Source organism: Heptranchias perlo, chromosome 9, assembly GCF_035084215.1.
Source record: "Heptranchias perlo isolate sHepPer1 chromosome 9, sHepPer1.hap1, whole genome shotgun sequence".
In the NCBI taxonomy this organism is placed as follows: domain Eukaryota; kingdom Metazoa; phylum Chordata; class Chondrichthyes; order Hexanchiformes; family Hexanchidae; genus Heptranchias; species Heptranchias perlo.
This window is the reverse complement of record NC_090333.1, coordinates 80098292-80121108: the sequence shown is the minus strand read 5'-3', so window position 1 is coordinate 80121108 and position 22817 is coordinate 80098292. Positions and strand designations below refer to the sequence as shown.

Sequence of the window (22817 nt, the reverse complement as noted above, 5' to 3'; positions counted from 1 at the left end):
CTGTTTGCTGCTCCACCTATTCCTGCGAGGAAAGTGTGCCATCCAGCTTTGGCAGAGCGAGCGTGGGCAAATGGGCAATGGATAGGTCCAATGGTACCACACACAGGGGTGCAGGAGTTCCCAGTGTAGGTGTGTGCCAAGCCTGGATGGGCCCACACGAAATGTGTGCAAAAAGTAAGGACCTCGCTCAACTCTGCCTCCACCCTGAGACCCGCATACCTCTTCCTCCTTTGCAGCCAGTTATGAGGGAGCTGAGTGGCTGCATTGACTCCGTCGGTAACCTCCCTGCGTGCAGCTGGCACCTACTGGTGGGTGGCCTTCAGTCCCAAAGAGGCTACCCTCCTGCAGTACATCTCCTGCAACTCTTCAGCACCAAAGCGAGCAAGCAGTGTTGCCCGCATGTTTCTGCTACGCGATTGCAATCAGTTTCTCCAGCTTTCTGTCCCCCCACCTCAGCTGTCCCTTTAATGGTTAGCTGCAGCCCTTTAAGAGCTGGCGGCTTGATGAATTTTTCGGATCCACTGCCACACGTGCCAGAGGCCAGGCTCTTTGTGGAAGCTTTCTCCTGTGCCTGTACGCCCAGTCAAATCAGGGCGTGGATTCGCATTGGAAAATTCAATCGGGGCCCAGCCTCTGTGCCTCAGGGGCAGGTGAGCCTGCGCATTGGGCCAACCGAACCACATTTTTTCCTGATCGGAAAATCGGGACTTTGGTGTATAGGTTAAAAAGCAGAAATTGCCCGAGCAAGGAAACCAAACTCAAATGTATGGTTGTCAATGCACAGAGTTAAAGAGACAAAACTGGGCAATAGACTCAGTGCTTCAAGTAGAAAATCATGGTCTACTAACATCTGGGTCAGGATTGGCAATTAAATACTTGGAGTTAATACTTTCAGGGAGGAAGAAAAAGGGAGGGGTGAAGAGTAGTGCAATTAACGAGAGCTAATTCTAACCCCGAGTGGGTTTCGGGCAGGCTGGTGGGAGGGGCTGGGGAAAGCCCCTCCGCCTGATTTTCCTCTCCTTCCCATGTAATTGAACAGGAAGTCCACCCTCTAGAGTCTGTAACATGGAATTAAATTGTTCAGCGCTTGGGAGAAATGTGAGTTAATCTAAGCCGGAACGGACAGATTTCTAGAGGGCACCTGATACTTGACCAATTCTTAATCAAAGTCTTTGAAGAATAGCAGCCAGGATAGATAGAATCATTGAATCTTACAGCACAGAAGGAGGCCATTCAGCCCATCGTACCTGTGCCAGCTCTTTGAAGGAGTTGTCCAATTTAGTCCCACACCCCAGCTTTTTTCCCATGACCCTGTAAATTCAACTACATGTCCAATTGTCTTTTAAATGTTCCTCTAGAATTTGATTCCACCACCCTTTCAGGCAGTGTGTTTCAGATCTTAACAATCCTCTGTGTGAAAAAATTCTCCTCATTTCCCCTCTAGTTCTTTTGCCAATTATTTTAAATCGATGACCTCTGGTTACCGACCCACTTGCCAGAGGAAACAGTTACTCCCAACTTGCTCTATCAAAACCCTTAACCTTCTCTGCTCGAAGAAGAACAATCCCAGCTTCTCCAATCTCTTCACATTACTGAAGTCCCTCATCCCTGGTATCATTCCAGTAAACCTCCTCTGCACCCTCTCCAAGGCCTTGATATCTTTCCTAAAGTGTGATGCCCAGAATTGGACACAATACTCCAGCTGAGGCCTAACCAGTGATTTGTAAAGGATTATCACGACTTCCTTGTTTTTGTATTCAATGCCCCTATTTACAAAGCCAAGTATCCCATCAGCTTTCTTAACCACCTCATCAACTTGCTCTGCCACCTTCAAAGATTTGTGACTATCTTCACCCCCAGGTCCGTCTGCTCTTGCACCCCCCTCAAAATAATACCATTCAGATTATACCGCCTCTCCATGTTGTTCCTCCCATCACTTCACATTTATCCACATTAAATTGCATCTGCCATGTGTCTGCCCATTTCACCAGTCTGTCTAAGTCCTCCTGAAGTCTGCTACTACCCTCCTCACTATTTACTACGTTGCCAAGTTTTGTATCATCCGCAAACTCAAATTGTACTCCCTGTACCCAAGTCCAGGTCATTTATATATAACAAGAAAAGCAATGGTCTTAATACCAGCCCCTGGGGGACCCCACTGCGTACTTCTCTCCAGTCAGAAGAACATCCATTCACCACTACTCTCTGCCTCCTATCCCGTAGCCAATCATGTACCCAATTTACCACCGTCCCTTTAATCCCATATACTTCTATTTTCTGAATAAGTCTGTCATGTGGTACTTTATCAAATACCTTTTGGAAGTCCATATATACAACATCTACTGCATTGCCTTCATCAACCTTCCCTGTGACTTCATCAAAAAACTCAATCAGGTTAGTCAGACATGATTTACCTTCAACAAATCCATGCTGGCTGTCCCTTATTAACCCATGCTTCTCCAAATGAGAATTAACTTTGTCCTTGACAATGGTATCTAGTATTTTTCCCACCACTGATGTTAGACTGACTGGCCTGTAGTTACCAGGTTTATCCCTCTCCACTTTTTTTGAACAGGGATGTAACATTCGCAATCCTCCAGTCCTCCGGCACCACTCCCATATCCAAGGAGGATTGGAAGATTGTGGGCAGAGCCTCTGCAATTTCCACCCTTGCTTCCCTCAGTAACCTAGGATGCATCCCGTCTGGACCGGGTGACTCAATAACTTGGAGTGAAGCCAACCTATTTAGAACCTCCTATCCAATATCTCTACTCCCCCTCCTCAACCCCAACATTAACTTCATCCTCTTCTTTTGTGAAGACAGATGCAAAGTACTCATTCAGAACCTCAGTCATGCCCTCTGCCTCCACACGACGATGGCCTTCTTTGTCTCTAATCAGCCCCACCATTCTTTTATCCTCTTTTTATATGTTAATAAAAGACTTTTGGATTCCCTTTTACGTTACCCACTAATCTTGTCTCATACTCTCTCTTTGCCCTTCTTATATCACTTTTCAATTTCCCCCTGCATTCCCAGATAAAGGGAATGCAGTAGATGTGGTTCATATGGATTTACAAAAACCAGTTGATAAGGTACCAGAGGAGACTGCTGGCAAGGATAATGGCATGTGGAATTAAGGGCAGTGTGATCGCATCGATAAAGAGATGCTTATGGGTCAGAAAGCAAATGCTAGGGCTAAAATAATGTTTCTCAAACAGTAGAGATGTGATGAGTGGTGTTCCATAGGGCTCTGAGCTGGGGCCTATCAATATAATTAATTTATATTTATTAAATATAAATAATCCAGACTTGGGAATTGGGGGAATAAAATTTGCTGATGACGCCAAATTGTAGGGTATGTAGCAAATTGTGAGGAGGATTGCGAAGGACTGCAGGAGGACATAGGCAGTCTGGCAGGGTGGGCAGGTAGGGGGCAAGTGCAGTTCAATGTGGAGAACTGCAAAGTGGTATATTTGGGAAATAAGGGCAGGGATTGTAAATCCACCTTAAATGGTAGAGCTGAAACACTGTAGAGAAGCAGAGGGTGTGCAGGTCACTAAAGGTAGCAGTGCAAGTAGATAAGGACGTAAAAAAGGCAAACAGAATCCTTGATTCCTTAGCCAAGACCTTCGTACTAGAGCTTAGTTAGGCTGCAGTTGGAGTTTTCTGCACAATTTTGGACACCCATTATACGAAGGATATAAAGGCAATGGACAAGGTGCAGGGTAAATTCACCAGGATGTCATCAGGGATGAGGGACTATGAAAAGAGGCTTGAGAAGTTAGGGCTTTTTTGACTGGGGCTGAGAAGGTCCCCCAGATTCTAAAAGGTCCTGATCAGGTAAATGGTGATAGATGATTTCCTCTGGTCCGAGAGATGGTAAGGAGAGGGCACCAATTTAAGATGATCGCAAACAGAAATAAGAGGAAATTTAAACATTTCTTTACACAGAGGGCAGTTAGAATATGGAATTCTCTGCCACAAATCAGTGTGGAAGCAGAGTCAGTAAATCCTTTAAAAAAGGGAAGCAGCTGATTGTTTGAAAAATAAGTACATTAAAGGGTACGGGGAACAAGCAGGAGAGTGGGATTAGGCTGGCTTGGATATTAAAGAGGATGGGGAGTGAACAGGAGAGGGGGATTAAACTGGGTGGGATATTAAAGAGGATGGGGAGTGAACAGGAGAGGGGGATTAAACTGGGTGGGATATTAAAGAGGATGGGGAGTGAACAGGAGAGAGGGATTAGACTGGGTGGGATATTATTGGGAATGGGGAGTGAGCAGGAGAGTGGGATGATACTGAGTGGGGTATTAATGGGTATGGAGAGTGAACAGGAGAGTGGGATTAGACTGGGTGGGATATTATTGGGAATGGGGAGTGAGCAGGAGAGTGGGATGATACTGAGTGGGGTATTAATGGGTATGGAGAGTGAACAGGAGAGGGCTATTAGACTGGGTGGGATATTAATGGGTATGGGGAGTGAACAGGAGAGTGGGATTAGACTGGGTGGGATATTAATGGATATGGGGAGTGAACAGGAGAGTGGGATTAGACTGGGTGGGATATTAATGGGTATGGGGAGTGAACAGGAGAGAGGGATTAGACTGGGTGGGATATTAATGGATATGGGGAGTGAACAGGAGAGTGGGATTAGACTGGGTGGGATATTAATGGATATGGGGAGTGAACAGGAGAGTGAGATTAGACCGGGTGGGATATTAGTGGTTATTATAATGTTAATGATGTTATCCCTGTGTTAATGCTGTGTGTGTCACTCTATGTGGTCCTGTATTTGTACCTCTCTGAACATGTTGTGTCTCTCTCTCTATGTGATTCTGTATTTGTATCTCTCTGTACATGTTATGCGTCTCTTTCTATGTGGTTCTGCATTTGTATCTCTCTGCACATGTTATGTGCATCTCCCTACATTGTCCTGTATTTGTAACTCTCTGTACACTATAGAATCATAGAAATTTACGGCATAGAAGGAGGCCATTCGTGCCGGCCGTAAAAGAGCTGTCCAGCCTAATCCCACTTTCCAGCACTTGGTCCATAGCCCTGTAGGTTACAACCCTTCAAGTGCATACCCGAGTGCTTTTTACATGCAATAGGGTTTCTGCCTCTACCACCCTTTCAGGCAGTGAGTTCCAGACCCCCACCACCCTCTGGGTGAAAAAATTTCTCCTCAACTCCCCTCTAATCCTTCTACTAATTACTTTAAATCTATGCCCCCTGGTCACTGTCCCCTCTGCCAAGGGAAATAGGTCCTCCCTATCCACTCTATCTAGGCCCCTCATAATTTTATACACCTCAATTAAATCTCCCCTCAGCCTCCTCTGTTCCAAAGAAAACAACCCCAGCCTATCCAATCTTTCCTCATAGCTAAAATTCTCCAGTCCTGGCAACATCCTCGTAAACCTCCTCTGTACCCTCTCTAGTGCAATCACATCTTTCCTGTAATGTGGTGACCAGAACTGTACGCAGTATTCAAGCTGTGGCCTAACTAGTGTTTTATACAGTTCTAGCATAACCTCCCTGCTCTTATATTCTATGCCTCAGCTAATAAAGGAAAGTATCCCGTATGCCTTTTTAACCACCTTATCCACCTGCCCTGCTACCTTTAGGGATCTGTGGACATGCACTCCAAGGTCCCTCTGTTCCTCGACACCTCTCAGTATCCTCCCATTTATTGTGTATTCCCATGTCTTGTTTGACCTCCCCAAATGTATTACCTCACACTTCTCTGGATTGAATTCCATTTGCCACTTTTCTGACCACCTGACCAGTCCATTGATATCTTCCTGCAGTCTACAGCTTTCCTCCTCACTATCAACCACACGGCCAATTTTTGTATCATCTACAAACTTCTTAATCATGCCCCCTACATTTAAGTCTAAATCATTAATATATACCACAAAAAGCAATAGACCTTGTACTGAGCCCTGCGGAACCCCACTGGAAACAGCCTTCCAGTCACAAAAACAGGCATCGACCATTACCCTTTGCTTCCTGCCACTGAGCCAATTTTGGATCCAACTTGCCACTTTCCCTTGGATCCCATGGGCTTTTACTTTTCTGACCAGTCTGCCGCGTGGGACCTTGTCAAAAGCCTTGCTAAAATCCATGTAGACTACGTCAAACCTGTTACCCTCATCGACCCTCCTTGTTACCGCCTCAAAAAATTCAATCAAGTTAGTCAGACACGACCTTCCCTTAACAAATCCATGTTGACTGTCCTTGATCAATCCATGCCTTTTTAAATGACGATTAATACTGTCCCTCAGAATTTTTTACAATAATTTGCCCATCACCGAGGTTAGCCTTACTGGCCTGTAATTACTCAGTCTATCCCTTTCTCCCTTTTTAAACAACGGTACAATGTTAGCAGTCCTCCAATCCTCCGGCACCACGCCTATAGCCAGGGAGGATTGTAAAATGATGGTCAGAGCCTCCGTTATTTCTTCCCCTGCTTCTCTTAACAGCCTGGGATACATTTCATCCGGGCCTAGCGATTTATCTACCTTCAAAGATGCTAAACCCTTTAATACTTCCTCTCTCACTATATTTATCCCATCCAATATTTCACACTCTTCCCCCATAACATGCTGTGTGTCCCTCTCTGTGGTCCTGTATTTGTATCTCTCTTTACATGTTCTGCGTCTCCCTTTCTGTGGTCCTGTATTTGTATCTGTCTGTACAAGTTGTGTGTCTCTCTCTATCTCGTCCTGTATTTGTATCTCTCTGTACATGTTGTGCATCTCTCTCTCTGGTATTGTATTTCAATGCTCTCCTGGCCAGCCTCCGTCTCCCACCCTCAATAAACCTGAGCTCAGCCAACACTCTGCTGCCCATATCTTAACTCACACCGAGTCCCGTTCACCCATCACCTTGTGCTCACTGATCGACATTGGCTCCTGGTCCAGCAATACCTTCAGTTTAAAATTCTTATCCTCGTGTTTAAATCCCTCCATGGCCTCACCCCTCCCTATCTCTGCAACCTCCTCCAGCCCTACAACCCTCCGAAAAGTCTGAATTCCTCCGATTCTGGCCTCTTGTACATCCCCGATTTCTTTTGCTCCACCATTGACGGCTGTGCCTTCAGCTGCCTAGGCACTAAGCACTGGAATTCCCTCCCTAAACCTCTCTGCCTCTCTACCTCTCTCTCTTCCTTGAAGACGCTCCTTAAAACCTACCTCTTTGATCAAGCTTTTGGTCACCTGTCCTAATATCTCCTTATGTGGCTCGGTGTCAAATCTTGTTTGGTAATCGGTCCTGTGATGCGCCTTGGGATTGGCACCTCGATCGATGGAGGGAAGGAAATTAAGTCTTAGAGACTCACAGCAGCATGAAATTGCTTTTTAAAGCCAAAGGAGCAGATACGCTGGTGGAGCTATTGCAAAATTCCCGCCGGCATTTGAGGGAGGGACAGGGAGCCTTGGTTTCCTGATGGCGCTGTCAAAATATCGATGGATTAAGTTGAAGATATCATTTTTCCAATGGATGGGCACTGTGTCCGACAGTGAATCCTCTACAGGAACATGTTCTGGACACAGTGCTAATGAGGTGCCATCAACGTTTTATTGGTAAGACGACTACCACCCATGTCAATGGCGCCAGCGTTTACGCAATGGAATGGCTGAAGTGCTGAGAAACAGGAGCGGCCGCACCAAGTGTACCAAGGTAGGAAACCCCACTCACATCTGTCATTGTTTCACCGATGAAGGGCATGACCCATACCCTCGTCTCCCCCAATCTGCCAGTCTCTTGGAGGCTTCCCATGGTTGCTGAATAGGCAGCAGCGAAGATGTCTCTGCATCTCCCTCATGCATTTCCTCACACCCCGGCAATAGAGCACACGTGGACTGACCTAGCGCCCATTGTGTGTATGATGACAGAAAGATGCATCATACCAATACATTAGAAGGAAGGAACTGTCATCATACACACAAATGGGCACCAGGCCAATTCACGTGGACAACTGAACGCCCTCTTGCCAAGCTCCATTACTTGCCCCCTTCTATTCTTCCTGCAGGAAAGAATGCCGACAACAGGAGGGAGAGAACCACACAGGAGGAGGCCCCCTTTATGTGCCCTAGCCCCTTTCGAAAAGGCAGCCCAAGACATCCTAGTCCAGGACAATCTGCAGGAAGTGGGAGAAGGGGAAGCTGGAGGCCTGGTCCCAGATAAGGCTGCACCCAGTTTTCTACCTTTGTTTTAGTCCGCACTCCTTCACTCACTGCGACCGAGTCAGAAAGTGAACATCGCTTCCCTCTCTGTCATTGTGGGGAAAGTGACCTGGCGTGTTTACGTCCAACCCCTTTCTCCCTCTTCTCTTTCTCTTGGTCTGCCACATGATTCAGGGACGGGCTCCACCAGGATGGATGGATGTGATGAGCCCACTTGGAGATGATCATCGCTCATTCTCACCCTGCCAAGCGTGGCCTCAGCAACACCCAGCTGGTGACTTTGACGGGAGTGAACTGCACAAACAAGCTGGTGCAGGTGGGAGGTGGCAGCTGGCCAGAGGGCCAGCTCATGTCCACTCCCTGCTGGTGGGACCATGGGTGCAGTCTTCAGGGGTCCAGCTTTCAAAAGTTGGGAGGTTCTCTGAGCACAATAGATCACTACAGGTTTTGGAGAGCGTTCCAAGGAGCTTTCAGCACGTGGCGGTTACAGTGGAGGATTATACAACCTGCACGTGTGGGGTTCTGATACATGGGATTGAATTTCTGCGGCCCTCCGTGTAGTAATTGGCCACTCGAGGACCAGCTGCACCAGAACTCACCATGGAAGTAGCCTCAGTGACTCAACATCTCTCAGGAATCCTCATTCTGTTACCATGAAAGGCCCTGGGGTCCTCCTCCTTGTACAGGCTAGGAGACTGTGTGGATAGGGGCTTCAGTCAGCTCAATGCGCTCCCTGAGCCCGCTCTCCTGCAGATCGGTGGGTGGGTTGCGGCAGAGCCCAGTAACAGGGCCAGACATAGGGTGGGAACGGGGTGACGTTGCTGTCTATCTGAATGGCCTCCGTCCATCCCCCCCACCCACCGCCCCACCATCTAATGCCTGTACAGGAGCCAAAAAGAGGGCAGGGCCGGGCTGCCCCATAGCGGTCACAGCCTGACACCAGGTCACGTCTGGCCTGAGCCCACAGAAGTTGACGACCACCGCTGCAGCCAGCCACCTCTCATGTTCCAGCCTCTGGGAGCTCGCCATGGAAGCACCAGATTAGGAAGTTGAGCTCTGTAGTCAGTCACCAAAAGTAAACAGTTGGATCGCCACCATTAGCAACAGACGGACATGGGGCAGTAAAATTGTGGCAGCACTTCACACGCATTGTGTCCACAGAGTTCGGAGATGGGAACCTGCGGTGGGAGGAAGGGCCTGGTTGCCTGTTGTGGAGCAGGCGTTGTTTGCTGTGCTGGAGGCGCATACTTTGTGGGAAAGGTCAAGAGGTTTGTGAAAACTCTTAATACAAAGGGTTAAGGCGTCGGTATGTGGTGGGCCAATGGATCGACAACAACGTGCATTTACACAGTGCCTTTAACATAGTAAAACATCCCAAGGAGCTTCACAGCCGCGTAGTCAGACAAAAATTGACACTGAGCCAAAGAAGGAGACATGAGGGCAGGTGACCAAAAGCTTGGGCAAAGAGGAAGGTTTTAAGGAGCATCTTAAAGGAGGAGAGAGAGGCGGAGGGAGGGAATTCCAGAGCTTAGGGCCTAGACGGGTGGAAGCGGCTGATATGAAAGGTGGAAGTAGTTGGTCTTTGGTGATGGAGAGGAAATGGGGTCAGAAGTTCAGCTCAGGGTCAAACGGGATGCTGATATTACCAACAGTCTGATTCAGCCTCAGAAAATGGCCAGGGAGAGGTTGGAATTGGCGGCTAGGGAACGGAGTTTGTGGCGGGGACTGAAGACAATGGCTACGGTCTTCTCGATAAATGAGCTGATCCCCGACGTCACCACGTGTCTTCACCCCTCGGTACCCTGAGGACCTTCCTCCCGTAATAAGTACCTGTTTATTCCACACTGCCGTATGCAGCAGGCCCCGGTGGTGCGGGATCCTGCAGCTGGGATGTAGTGGAGGGAGCCCGCAGACCTGCATAGGCGTCGCAATCATCACTTCACCGTTCCTGCAGTGTGCTTGGTGATGGCTCTCAAGGAGACGTGGAGCAGCAGGTTGCATGTGGACGATGACACAGTTGTGAAAAGCCAGGCCTACAGCAGGCAGGCCTGATCTCCGAGGAGCCAACCCTGCACTTGTTATCCAGGGCGAAAGGAACGGAGGACTGGCATGCAATACGGGCATTGTGGTAGCTGCGGGGTAAGCAGGCATTGAGTGGCGTGACCCTGGTCACACATTGGCGGATCATTGGCAGAGTCAAAATCTCTTGCGATTCACGATGGCTGCAGTTTTATGGGTCAGAGTTCGCAAGGCAACATGTCTGTAATCTATAATACCCTGAACTTTGGGAAAACCCTACAATCTGGAGGGGGTCGGGTGGATGACCCAGAGCCCCCTCCTGCAGGATCCAGTGGCCGGTGAATTTCATTTACTTTAACCATATGAGGTGTCTCTGTCTCTCTCTCTCTCTCTCTCTGTCTCTCTCTCTCTTTCTTTTTTTCTCTCTCCGTGTATATCGCATGTTTGTAGCTCATGACAGAAAGGAAGTTTCAGGAATTCTGTATATAGGGAGATTGACACAAACGGCACATTTCTCTCCCCAGAATGGATTAGTTGAAAGACTAAACCTGAGTAATAAGTGCGGGGGAGGGGGGGAGGGGGGGAGGGCCTGCTCTGTGCCGCGTGCCATGGGTCAGTTGGACATAAGGGAGTCATAGGTCCAAAGTTCCAAAGGAAGGAAAAGACTTGCGTATAGATAGAGCACCTCATCACATCTCTCAGAAACACGCAACACCTACAATGATCTAATTTGAAGCACAGTGACTGTTGTGTAAATGAGCACGACAGCCATTTTGCACACAGCAAGATCCCACAAACAGTAAAGAGATGAATGGCCAGTTAATCTCTTTTTTTTGTGTGAGGGAGGAACGATGTCCAGGATTTAGTCTGTAAGTCCCTGTGGCTGAGACTGTCTGTGTGGGTGAGGCCCTGAATGGCGTTGAGTGAGTGTGAGAGATGCACTGGGGTTCTCCCTGAGCTTGTCGGCCTCTGGCTCTTTGCGCTGGGAGTTTGAATTCCCGCAACTTTGTCCGTCCTATCTGGTGTGAGTTTTCCACGAGCAGATATGTTTGTGATGAATACGTTTGCTATCTCTGTACCCTTTGTTCATTTTCTCTCTCTCTCTCTCTCTCTCTCTGAAGGTACGGACTCATGCTACAGATCCATGGGTGCTGGCAGCCCTCCAGCCCCGCGCCCAAGTGGACGATCTTCGTGTACGAGCTTAGAGAGTGAGTGTTGACGGGCTGTTTTACTGTGGAGTGGGGGTGGGGGGGCACGTAGACATGGCCAGTTGGGTCATTGACCAATGAACATTCTGGATCGCAATAAGGAGTGGGGAAACTCTGATCTCCCCCATCCCCCCTCCTTATCCAATTGGAGCCAATTAAACCACCAACCTGGTTTAGATCAGCTACCTCAGCACTGACCAGGAGTCGAACCTGGGACCTGTCTGGCCTGCATTGCTCAGAATCACATTACATGGTGCATTCAACCACTGCGTCTCAGTTGAGCTTCTGTGCATTTTGTTGGCTTATTTTTGATTTGAATTGTAATACCTGCTCTTAACCCCATGCGGATGAGTGTGATGCAACTGAGCAGGGGACAACCACCTGACTGAGGACCATCAAGGCCCATTGATGCACTGAAGAGCATTACGAGTGCAAACCAATGCTGAGAACCAGCCACACCTACACTGCAGTGTGAACTGACTCTCCCAGCAGTTCTCCAATCGACCAGCCATGTGTGGGACTGTGTGCATTCCTCTGGGGGTACATGTGGTGGATACAAGACACCTTGGAGTATGTTACAGTGCACAACACACCGCACGGTTCAGAGAGCATCAATGTCTGAAAGGGCAATGCTCGATTGACCTGAACATGGATTGCATCCTTGAAATATGACCCGACACAGTCATTTTTAAAGAAGAAAGGTTGCAAGAGATTGGATTGTGTGAGAGGAGGTAATGGATCTCATCCTGACACAGGATAGAAAGAAGCTAGAGATGTGGCAGGTGGATGGAAGTCAGAGCAAATGATATCATGTGAATGAAGCTGTGGTAAAGTGATGCATTTCTAAGAATTGGACAGAGCTTGGAATGAAAACAGGATGATTCAGCTCACTTCATCACACACCATGTACACTCTCCCCTATCATGGGCTCTGTCCACCCATTTAATCTCCCTCCACACCCCATGTACACTCTCCCCTATCATGGACTCTCCCCACCCATTTAATCTCCCTCCACACACCATGTACACTCTCCCCTATCATGGACTCTACCCACCCATTTAATCTCCCTCCACACACCATGTACACTCTCCCCTATCATGGACTCTACCCACCCATTTAATCTCCCTCCACACACCATGTACACTCTCCCCTATCATGGACTCTACCCACCCATTTAATCTCCCTCCACACACCATGTACACTCTCCCCTATCATGGACTCTACCCACCCATTTAATCTCCCTCCACACACCATGTACACTCTCCCCTATCACGGACTCTACCCACCCATTTAATCTCCCTCCACACCCCATGTACACTCTCCCCTATCATGGACTCTACCCACCCATTTAATCTCCCTCCACACACCATGTACACTCTCCCCGATCATGGACTCTACCCACCCATTTAATCTCCCTCCACACCCCATGTACACTCTCCCCTATCATGGACTCTACCCACCCATTTAATCTCCCTCCACACACCATGTACACTCTCCCCTATCATGGACTCTACCCACCCATTTAATCTCCCTCCACACACCATGTACACTCTCCCCTATCATGGACTCTACCCACCCATTTAATCTCCCTCCACACACCATGTACACTCTCCCCTATCATGGACTCTCCCCACCCATTTAATCTCCCTCCACACACCATGTACACTCTCCCCTATCATGGACTCTACCCACCCATTTAATCTCCCTCCACACACCATGTACACTCTCCCCTATCATGAACTCTCCCCACCCATTTAATCTCCCTCCACACACCATGTACACTCTCCCCTATCATGAACTCTCCCCACCCATTTAATCTCCCTCCACACACCATGTACACTCTCCCCTATCATGGACTCTACCCACCCATTTAATCTCCCTCCACACCCCATGTACACTCTCCCCTATCACGGACTCTACCCACCCATTTAATCTCCCTCCACACCCCATGTACACTCTCCCCTATCATGGACTCTACCCACCCATTTAATCTCCCTCCACACACCATGTACACTCTCCCCGATCATGGACTCTACCCACCCATTTAATCTCCCTCCACACCCCATGTACACTCTCCCCTATCATGGACTCTACCCACCCATTTAATCTCCCTCCACACACCATGTACACTCTCCCCTATCATGGACTCTACCCACCCATTTAATCTCCCTCCACACACCATGTACACTCTCCCCTATCATGGACTCTACCCACCCATTTAATCTCCCTCCACACACCATGTACACTCTCCCCTATCATGGACTCTCCCCACCCATTTAATCTCCCTCCACACACCATGTACACTCTCCCCTATCATGGACTCTACCCACCCATTTAATCTCCCTCCACACACCATGTACACTCTCCCCTATCATGAACTCTCCCCACCCATTTAATCTCCCTCCACACACCATGTACACTCTCCCCTATCATGAACTCTCCCCACCCATTTAATCTCCCTCCACACACCATGTACACTCTCCCCTATCACGGACTCTACCCACCCATTTAATCTCCCTCCACACCCCATGTACACTCTCCCCTATCATGGACTCTACCCACCCATTTAATCTCCCTCCACACACCATGTACACTCTCCCCTATCATGGACTCTACCCACCCATTTAATCTCCCTCCACGCACCATGTACACTCTCCCCTATCATGGACTCTACCCACCCATTTAATCTCCCTCCACACACCATGTACACTCTCCCCTATCATGGACTCTACCCACCCATTTAATCTCCCTCCACACACCATGTACACTCTCCCCTATCATGGACTCTACCACCCATTTAATCTCCCTCCACACACCATGTACACTCAGCCATCTACCCACCCTACACTCTATTACCATGGCTAAACACCATAAGATCTTGTTTGCTTTATCGCTGAGTCACACTGCTCTGCTGATTTCAACAATCTATTCACCAGTGCCCGAGATCCCTCTCCAGCGATGCATCCTGTAGTTTAATCACCTTATAATTCCTCTGCTTCACAGTATCATGGAATCATAGTAGGTACACAGCACAGTAGGAGACCATTTGGCCCATCGTGCCCATGCTGGCTCTTTGAAAGAGCTATCCAATTAGTCCCATTCCCCTACTTTTTCCCCATAGCCCTGTAAATTCTTTCCCTTCAAGTATTTATCCAATTCCCTTTCAAAAGTTGTTCTTGAATCTGTTTCAACAACCCGTTCAGGCTGTGCATTCCAGATCATCATAACTCACTGCATAAAAAATGTTTCCTGGTGTTCCTCTGACTCTTTTGCCGATCACCTTAAATCTGTGTCCTCTGGTTACCGATCCTTCTGCCACTGGAAACAGTTTCTCCTCATTTACTCTGTCAAAATCGATTTTGAGCACCTCTATCAAATCTCCCCTTAATCTTCTCTGTTCTAAAGAGAACAACCCCAGCTTCTCCAGTCTCTCCACATAACTGAAGTCCCTCATCCCTGCCACCATTCTAGTAAATCTCCTCTGCACCCTCTCTAAGGCCTTGACATCCTTCCTAAAGTGAGGTGCCCAGAATTGGACACAATACTCCAGCTGAGGCCTGACCAGTGTTTTATTAAGGTTTAGTGTAACTTCCCTGCATTTGTACTCTATGCCTCTATTAATAAAGCCCAGAATCCCATATGCTTTTTTAATATCCTTCTCAACTTGTTCCTGTACGTGCACCCCCAGGTCTCTCTGTTCCTGCACCCCCTTTAAAATTGTACCATTTAGTTTATATTGCCTCTCCTCATTCTTCCTACCAAAATGTATCATTTCACACTTCTCTGCGTTAAATTTCATCTGCCATGTGTCTGTCCATTTCACCAGTCTGTCTATATCCTCCTGAAGTCTGTTACTATCCTCCACATTGTTTACTATATTTCCAAGTTTCGTGTCATCTGCAAACTTTGAAATTATACCCTCTATATCCAAGTCCAGGTCATTAATATATATCAAAAAGAGCAGTGGTCCTAATACTGACCCCTGGGGAACACCACTGTATACCTCCCTCCAGTCTGAGAAGCAACCATTCACCACTACTCTCTGCCTTCTGTCCCCTAGCCAATTTTATATCCATGCTGCGACTGTCCCTTTATTCCCATGGGCTTTAATTTTGTGAACAAGTCTATCATGTGGTGCTTTATCAAATGCCTTTTGAAAGTCCACATACACAACATCAACCGCACTACCCTCATCAACTCTCTCCGTTACTTCATCAAAGAACTCAATCAAGTTAGTCTAACATGATTTTCCTTTAACAAACCTGTGCTGATTTTCATTTATTAGCCCATACTTTTCCAGGTGCCAATTCATTTTATCCCGGATTATTTTCTCTTAAAGTTTCCCCACCCCCGACGTTGGGCTGACTGGCCTGTAATTACCTGGTTTATCCCTCTCCCCTTTTTTTGAACAGGGGTGTAACATTTGCAATCCTCCAGTCCTCTGGCACCGTCCCCATATCTAAGGAGGATTGGAAGATTGTGGCCAGAGCCTGCACAATTTCCACCCTTACTTCCCTCAGTAACCGAGGATGTATCCCATCCGGACCGAGTGACTTTTACACTTTGAGTTCTGCCAATCTTTTAAGTACCTCCTCTTTATCTATTTTTATCCTCTCCAGTATCACTACTATCTCCTCCTTTACTGTGACGTTGGCAGCATCCTCTTTAGTGAAGACGGATGTGAAGTAATCATTTATTGCCTCGCCATGCCCTCTGCCTCTATAGGAGATCTCCTTTTTTGTCCCTAATCGCTCCCACCCTCCTTTGACTACCCTTTTACTATTTATAATTTTATGAAAGACTTTTGGATTCCCTTTTATGTTAGTTGCTAATCTATTCTCATACTCTCTCTTTGCCCCTCTTATTCCCTTTTTAGATCTCCTCTGTACTTTCTATATTCAGCTTGGTTCTTGACTGTATTATGAACCTTACATTTGTCATAAGCCTCCTTTTTCTGTTTAATTTTAATCTCTATATCTTTGGTCATCCAGTGAGCTCTAGCTTTGGATTCCCTCCCTTTCCCCCTCGTGGGAATGTGTCTACTCTGGACCCAAACCATCTCCTCCTTGAAGGCCTCCCATTGTTCAATTACTGTTTTGCCGAATAATTTCTGATTCCAAACCAACAGGGCAAGATCCCCTTTTAACTCACTGAAATTAGCCCTCCTCCAGTTAAGTATTTTCACATTTGATTTTTCCTTGTCCTTTTCCATAACTATTCTAAACCTAATGATATTATGATCACTGTTCCCCAAATGCTCCCCCACTGAAACATGCTCCACCTGCCCCACTTCATTCCCCAGAACTAGATCCAGTACCGTTTCCTTCCTGGTTGGGTTGGAAACACACTGTTCCAGAAAGTTCTCCTGCACACATTTCAGGAATTCCTCCCCCTCTTTGCCCTTTACACTGTTGCTATCCCAGTCTATATTGGGATAATTGAAGTCCCCCATTATCATTACTCTATAGTTCTTGCATCTTTCTGTAATTTCCCTGCAAATTTGCTCCTCTATCTCCTTCTCACTATTTGGTGGCCTGTAGTATACACCCAGTAGTGTAATAGCTCCTCTATTGTTAATTCTAGCCAAGTAGATTCTGTCTTTAACCCCTTAATTATATCATCCCTTTCCAGGGCGACATTAGTTTCTTTCATCAATACTGCCACCCCTTCCTTTCTTTCCTTCCCTATCTTTCCTGAATACCTTGTAGCCAGGAATATTAAGTACCCAATCCTCCCTTCTTTGAGCCAGGTCGCTGTTATTGCCACTGTATCATAGTCCCATGTGGCGACTTGAGCCTGCAGCTCACCGACCTTATTTACCACACTACATGCACATGCTTTCCAAATTCATCTTAGTCTGCCTCGCATTTGCTCCCTGTCTGATCCCTCCTATTTCTGAACTCTTCTTTACTCTAGCGCTATGTATCCCCCCCAGTCCTCTGTGCACCTGCTGATTCTCCTTCCCCAGTGTCATCGCTGTACATTTTTCTACATTAAACAATATTTACCACTTGTCAGCCCAATCCCCACTTTATCCAGATCTCCCTGTATTTGGTTCACTTGCTGCTTTGCTGCCTGGTCCAGATATGAAGCATGGTTGAGATCCCAGAGGGATATTGGCACCCGTGAGACTATACTCAGAATGGATCAGTGCCTTGAGGAGCTATTCAACGGGGGTAGGCAGAGGAAAGGAGAGCTCAAGAGTCTGGGTTATTTTTCTCAGGTCTTGCACAACATGCAAAAAACTGTTGCTATGTGACCGTGTAGAGATCGCTGGCTGTGATCAGAAAGAGATTCCATTGAAATGATGCAGTTCCTCGGCGAGAATACAATCAGAGTCAAAACTCTCAGTCGTTGCACTGAATGTCTGTACTATTTTAAAGGCACTGTATGTCCTGCCCCTCGCGCCCCTCTCCTGCCCCTCGCGCCCCTCTCCTGCCCCTCGTGCCCCTCTCCTGCCCCTCGCGCCCCTCTCCTGCCCCTCGTGCCCCTCTCCTGCCCCTCGTGCCCCTCTCCTGCCCCTCGTGCCCCTCTCCTGCCCCTCGTGCCCCTCTCCTGCCCCTCGTGCCCCTCTCCAGCCCATCGTGCCCCTCTCCTGCCCCTCGTGCCCCTCTCCTGCCCCTCGTGCCCCTCTCCTGCCCCTCGTGCCCCTCTCCTGCCCCTCGTGCCCCTCTCCTGCCCCTCGTGCCCCTCTCCTGCCCCTCCTGCCCCTCTCCTGCCCCTCGTGCCCCTCTCCTGCCCCTCGTGCCCCTCTCCTGCCCCTCGTGCCCCTCTCCTGCCCCTCGTGCCACTCTCCTGCCCCTCGTGCCACTCTCCTGCCCCTCGCGCTCCTCACAACCCTCGTGCCCCTCTCCTGCCCCTCGTGCCCCTCTCCTGCCCCTCGTGCCACTCTCCTGCCCATCGTGCCCCTCTCCTGCCCCTCGTGCCCCTCTCCTGCCCCTCGTGCCCCTCTCCTGCCCCTCGTGCCCCTCTCCTGCCCCTCGTGCCCCTCTCCTGCCCCTCGTGCCCCTCTCCTGCCCCTCACGCTCCTCACACCCCTCCGCCCCTCTCCTGCCCCTCGCGCCCCTCTCCTGCCCCTCGTGCCCCTCTCCTGCCCCTCGTGCCCCTCTCCTGCCCCTCGCGCCCCTCTCCTGCCCCTCACGCCCCTCGCACCACTCGCGCCCCTCGCACCACTCGCGCCCCTCTCCTGCCCCTCGTGCTCCTCTCCTGCCCCTCGTGCCCCTCTCCTGCCCCTCACGCTCCTCACACCCCTCCGCCCCTCTCCTGCCCCTCGTGCCCCTCTCCTGCCCCTCGCGCCCCTCTCCTGCCCCTCGTGCCCCTCTCCTGCCCCTCGTGCCCCTCTCCTGCCCCTCGTGCCCCTCTCCAGCCCATCGTGCCCCTCTCTTGCCCCTCGCGCCCCTCTCCTGCCCCTCGTGCCCCTCTCCTGCCCCTCATGCCCCTCTCCTGCCCCTCATGCCCCTCTCCTGCCCCTCGCGCCCCTCTCCTGCCCCTCGCGCCCCTCTCTTGCCCCTCGTGCCCCTCTCCTGCCCCTCGTGCCCCTCTCCAGCCCATCGTGCCCCTCTCCTGCCCCTCGTGCCCCTCTCTTGCCCCTCGCGCCCCTCTCCTGCCCCTCGTGCCCCTCTCCTGCCCCTCGTGCCCCTCTCCAGCCCATCGCGCCCCTCTCCTGCCCCTCGTGCCCCTCTCCTGCCCCTCGTGGCCCTCTCCAGTCCCTCGCGCCCCTCTCCTGCCCCTCGTGCCACTCTCCTGCCCCTCGCGCCCCTCTCCTGCCCATCGCGCCCCTCTCCTGCCCCTCGTGCCCCTCTCCTGCCCATCGTGCCCCTCTCCTGCCCCTCGTGCCCCTCTCCAGTCCCTCGTGCCCCTCTCCAGTCCCTCGTGCCCCTCTCCTGCCCCTCGTGCCCCTCTCCTGCCCCTCGTGCCCCTCTCCAGTCCCTCACGCCCCTCTCCTGCCCCTCGCGCCCCTCTCCTGCCCCTCGTGCCCCTCTCCTGCCCCTCGTGCCCCTCTCCTGCCCCTCCCGCCCCTCTCCTGCCCCTCCCGCCTCTCTCCTGCCCCTCCCGCCCCTCTCCTGCCCCTCGCGCCCCTCTCCAGTCCCTCGCGCCCCTCTCCTGCCCCTCGTGCCCCTCTCCAGTCCCTCGCGCCCCTCTCCTGCCCCTCGTGCCCCTCTCCTGCCCCTCCCGCCCCTCTCCTGCCCCTCCCGCCCCTCTCCTGCCCCTCCCGCCCCTCTCCAGTCCCTCGCGCCCCTCTCCTGCCCCTCGTGCCCCTCTCCAGTCCCTCGTGCCCCTCTCCTGCCCCTCGCGCCCCTCTCCTGCCCCTCGCGCCCCTCTCCTGCCCCTCGTGCCCCTCTCCTGCCCCTCCCGCCCCTCTCCTGCCCCTCCCGCCCCTCTCCTGCCCCGCCCGCCCCTCTCCTGCCCCTCGCGCCCCTCTCCTGCCCCTCCCGCCCCTCTCCTGCCCCTCGCGCCCCTCTCCAGTCCCTCGCACCCCTCTCCTGCCCCTCCCGCCCCTCTCCTGCCCCTCCCGCCCCTCTCCTGCCCCTCCCGCCCCTCTCCTGCCCCTCCCGCCCCTCTCCTGCCCCTCGCGCCCCTCTCCTGCCCCTCGCGCCCCTCTCCTGCCCCTCGCGCCCCTCTCCTGCCCCTCGCGCCCCTGTCCTGCCCCTCGTGCCCCTCTCCAGTCCCTCGTGCCCCTCTCCTGCCCCTCGCGCCCCTCTCCTGCCCCTCCCGCCCCTCTCCTGCCCCTCCCGCCCCTCTCCTGCCCCTCGCGCCCCTCTCCTGCCCCTCGCGCCCCTCTCCTGCCCCTCGCGCCCCTCTCCTGCCCCTCGCGCCCCTGTCCTGCCCCTCGTGCCCCTCTCCTGCCCCTCGCGCCCCTCTCCTGCCCCTCGCGCCCCTCTCCTGCCCCTCGCGCCCCTCTCCTGCCCCTCGTGCTCCTCATGCCCCTCTCCTGCCCCTCCCGCCCCTCTCCTGCCCCTCGCGCCCCTCTCCTGCCCCTCGCGCCCCTCTCCTGCCCCTCGTGCTCCTCATGCCCCTCTCCTGCCCCTCGCGCCCCTCTCCTGCCCCTCGCGCCCCTCTCCTGCCCCTCGCGCCCCTGTCCTGCCCCTCGTGCCCCTCTCCTGCCCCTCGTGCCCCTCTCCTGCCCCTCACGCCCCTCTCCTGCCCCTCGCGCCCCTCTCCTGCCCCTCGCGCCCCTCTCCTGCCCCTCGCGCCCCTCTCCTGCCCCTCCCGCCCCTCTCCTGCCCCTCCCGCCCCTCTCCTGCCCCTCGCACCCCTCTCCTGCCCCTCCCGCCCCTCTCCTGCCCCTCCCGCCCCTCTCCTGCCGCTCACACCCCTGCCCTGGGGCTGATACCTCTGTATCAGACCCCACCGTTGGACGTGGTTTTAGCTGCCTAAGCCCTAGGCTGTTGGTTCAGTGAGAGAGAGAGAGCTGCTACGGTCTGGTTCAGTGAGAGAGAGAGAGCTGCTACGGTCTGGTTCAGTGAGAGAGAGAGAGCTGCTCCGGTCTGGTTCAGTGAGAGAGAGAGAGCTGCTACGGTCTGGTTCAGTGAGAGAGAGAGAGCTGCTACGGTCTGGTTCAGTGAGAGAGAGAGAGCTGCTACGGTCTGGTTCAGTGAGAGAGAGAGCTGCTACGGTCTGGTTCAGTGAGAGAGAGAGAGCTGCTCCGGTCTGGTTCAGTGAGAGAGAGAGAGCTGCTACGGTCTGGTTCAGTGAGAGAGAGAGAGCTGCTACGGTCTGGTTCAGTGAGAGAGAGAGAGCTGCTACGGTCTGGTTCAGTGAGAGAGAGAGAGCTGCTCCGGTCTGGTTCAGTGAGAGAGAGAGAGCTGCTACGGTCTGGTTCAGTGAGAGAGAGAGAGAGCTGCTCCGGTCTGGTTCAGTGAGAGAGAGAGAGCTGCTACGGTCTGGTTCAGTGAGAGAGAGAGAGCTGCTACGGTCTGGTCACTTAGGTGCAAATTTTGATCTTTTGCAGGTTCCTCTGCTTCATACAACCTGGCTAGCACAGGAGAGCTGTACATGAGCATGCAGGCGCTGAACGGTGATTCCTACCAGGGAGCCCAGGTCGGAGCCAATGTGCAGTCACAGGTAGGACACCACAGCAACTGCTTTAAAACAAACATACGGAAATGGTTTGGATCTCCTGTCTTTCATTGTACGTAGAAACTGGAGGGAGAGGGGGCAAAAATGGCACGAGCCAGGGGTTCCTGTTCCCGATCACTATCCAACGAACCCAACTAGAAATTGGCCTGGACCACGGGGAGAACTCCCCTGCTACGTGAGCGGTGGATGAGGCTCGGCCGCGATGCCCTCCGTGGTCGAATAGCCAGCCACCCCTCGCCCACGGGCGAGGTACTGGAGACGACGGCCAAGGCCCCATGGCACCCGTAAGCTGCCAAGCACCTGGGCCTCCAGGAGAGGAGGAGGATGGGAAAATGAGGGGAGGGTGTAAAACACAAAGGCTGTAACACATTTAACAACATCGTGCATTTATATAACGCCATTAATGTAGTAAAACGTCCCGAGGCACTTCACAGGAGCGATTATCAAACTAAATTTGACACCGAACCACATCAGGAGATATTAGGACAGGTGACCAAAAGATTGGTAGGTTTTAAGGAGTGCCTTAAAGGAGGAGAGAGAGGTGGAGAGGCGGAGAGGTTTAGGGAGGGAATTCCAGATCTTAGGGCCTAGGCAGCTGAAGGCACGGCCACCAATGGTGGAGCGATGAAAATCGGGGATGCGCAAGAGGCCAGAATTGGAGGAGCGCAGAGATCTCGGAGGGTTGTAGGGCCGGAGGAGGTTACAGAGATAGGGAGGGGCGAGGCCATGGAGGGATTTGGAGTGAGTTGGAATCTAATCAAGGGGTCGGGTAGTTCATATAAAGAATAACAGATACCCTTGGTCTGTAGGGTTTACAGAGAATGAGAAAGACTTGCATTTTTATAGCGACTTTCAAGTCCTCAAGACATCCCAAAGAGCTTTACAGCCAAAGAAGTACTTTTGAAGTGTAGTCACTGTTGTAACGTAGGAAACGCAGAAGTGAATTTGCGCACAGCAAGATCCCACAAACAGCAATGTGATAAATGATCAGATAATCTGTTTTAGTGATGTTGGTTGAGGGATAAATATTGGCCAGGACACCGGGGAGAACTCCCCTGCTTTCCTTTGAAAAAGTGCCATGGGATCTTTTACATCCACCTGAGAGGCCTCGATTTAACATTTCATCTGAAAGACGGCACCTCCGACAGTGCAGCACTCCCTCAGTACTGCACTGGGAGTGTCAGCCTGGATTATGGGCTCAAATCTCTGGAATAGAGCTTCAAAGCACAACCTTCAGACTCAGAGGTGAGAGTCAGGACTGACACCTGACTGCATGGCCGTGACTGACTATGGGGGGTGGGGGTGGGTACATGTGCTCATGGA

At 51.5% G+C, this 22817-nt stretch overlaps 1 protein-coding gene across 1 annotated transcript in view; it reads left to right on the top strand.

The window, feature by feature from the left end:
* Positions 1-22817, top strand: part of LOC137325560 (pre-B-cell leukemia transcription factor 1-like) — a 678362-nt gene that overhangs the window by 599066 nt on the left and 56479 nt on the right. Inside the window, exons 7-8 of the mRNA XM_067990804.1 lie at positions 11328-11414; positions 21367-21479. Coding sequence (XP_067846905.1) covers positions 11328-11414; positions 21367-21479 — 200 coding nt within the window. The remainder of the gene's footprint in view (positions 1-11327; positions 11415-21366; positions 21480-22817) is intronic.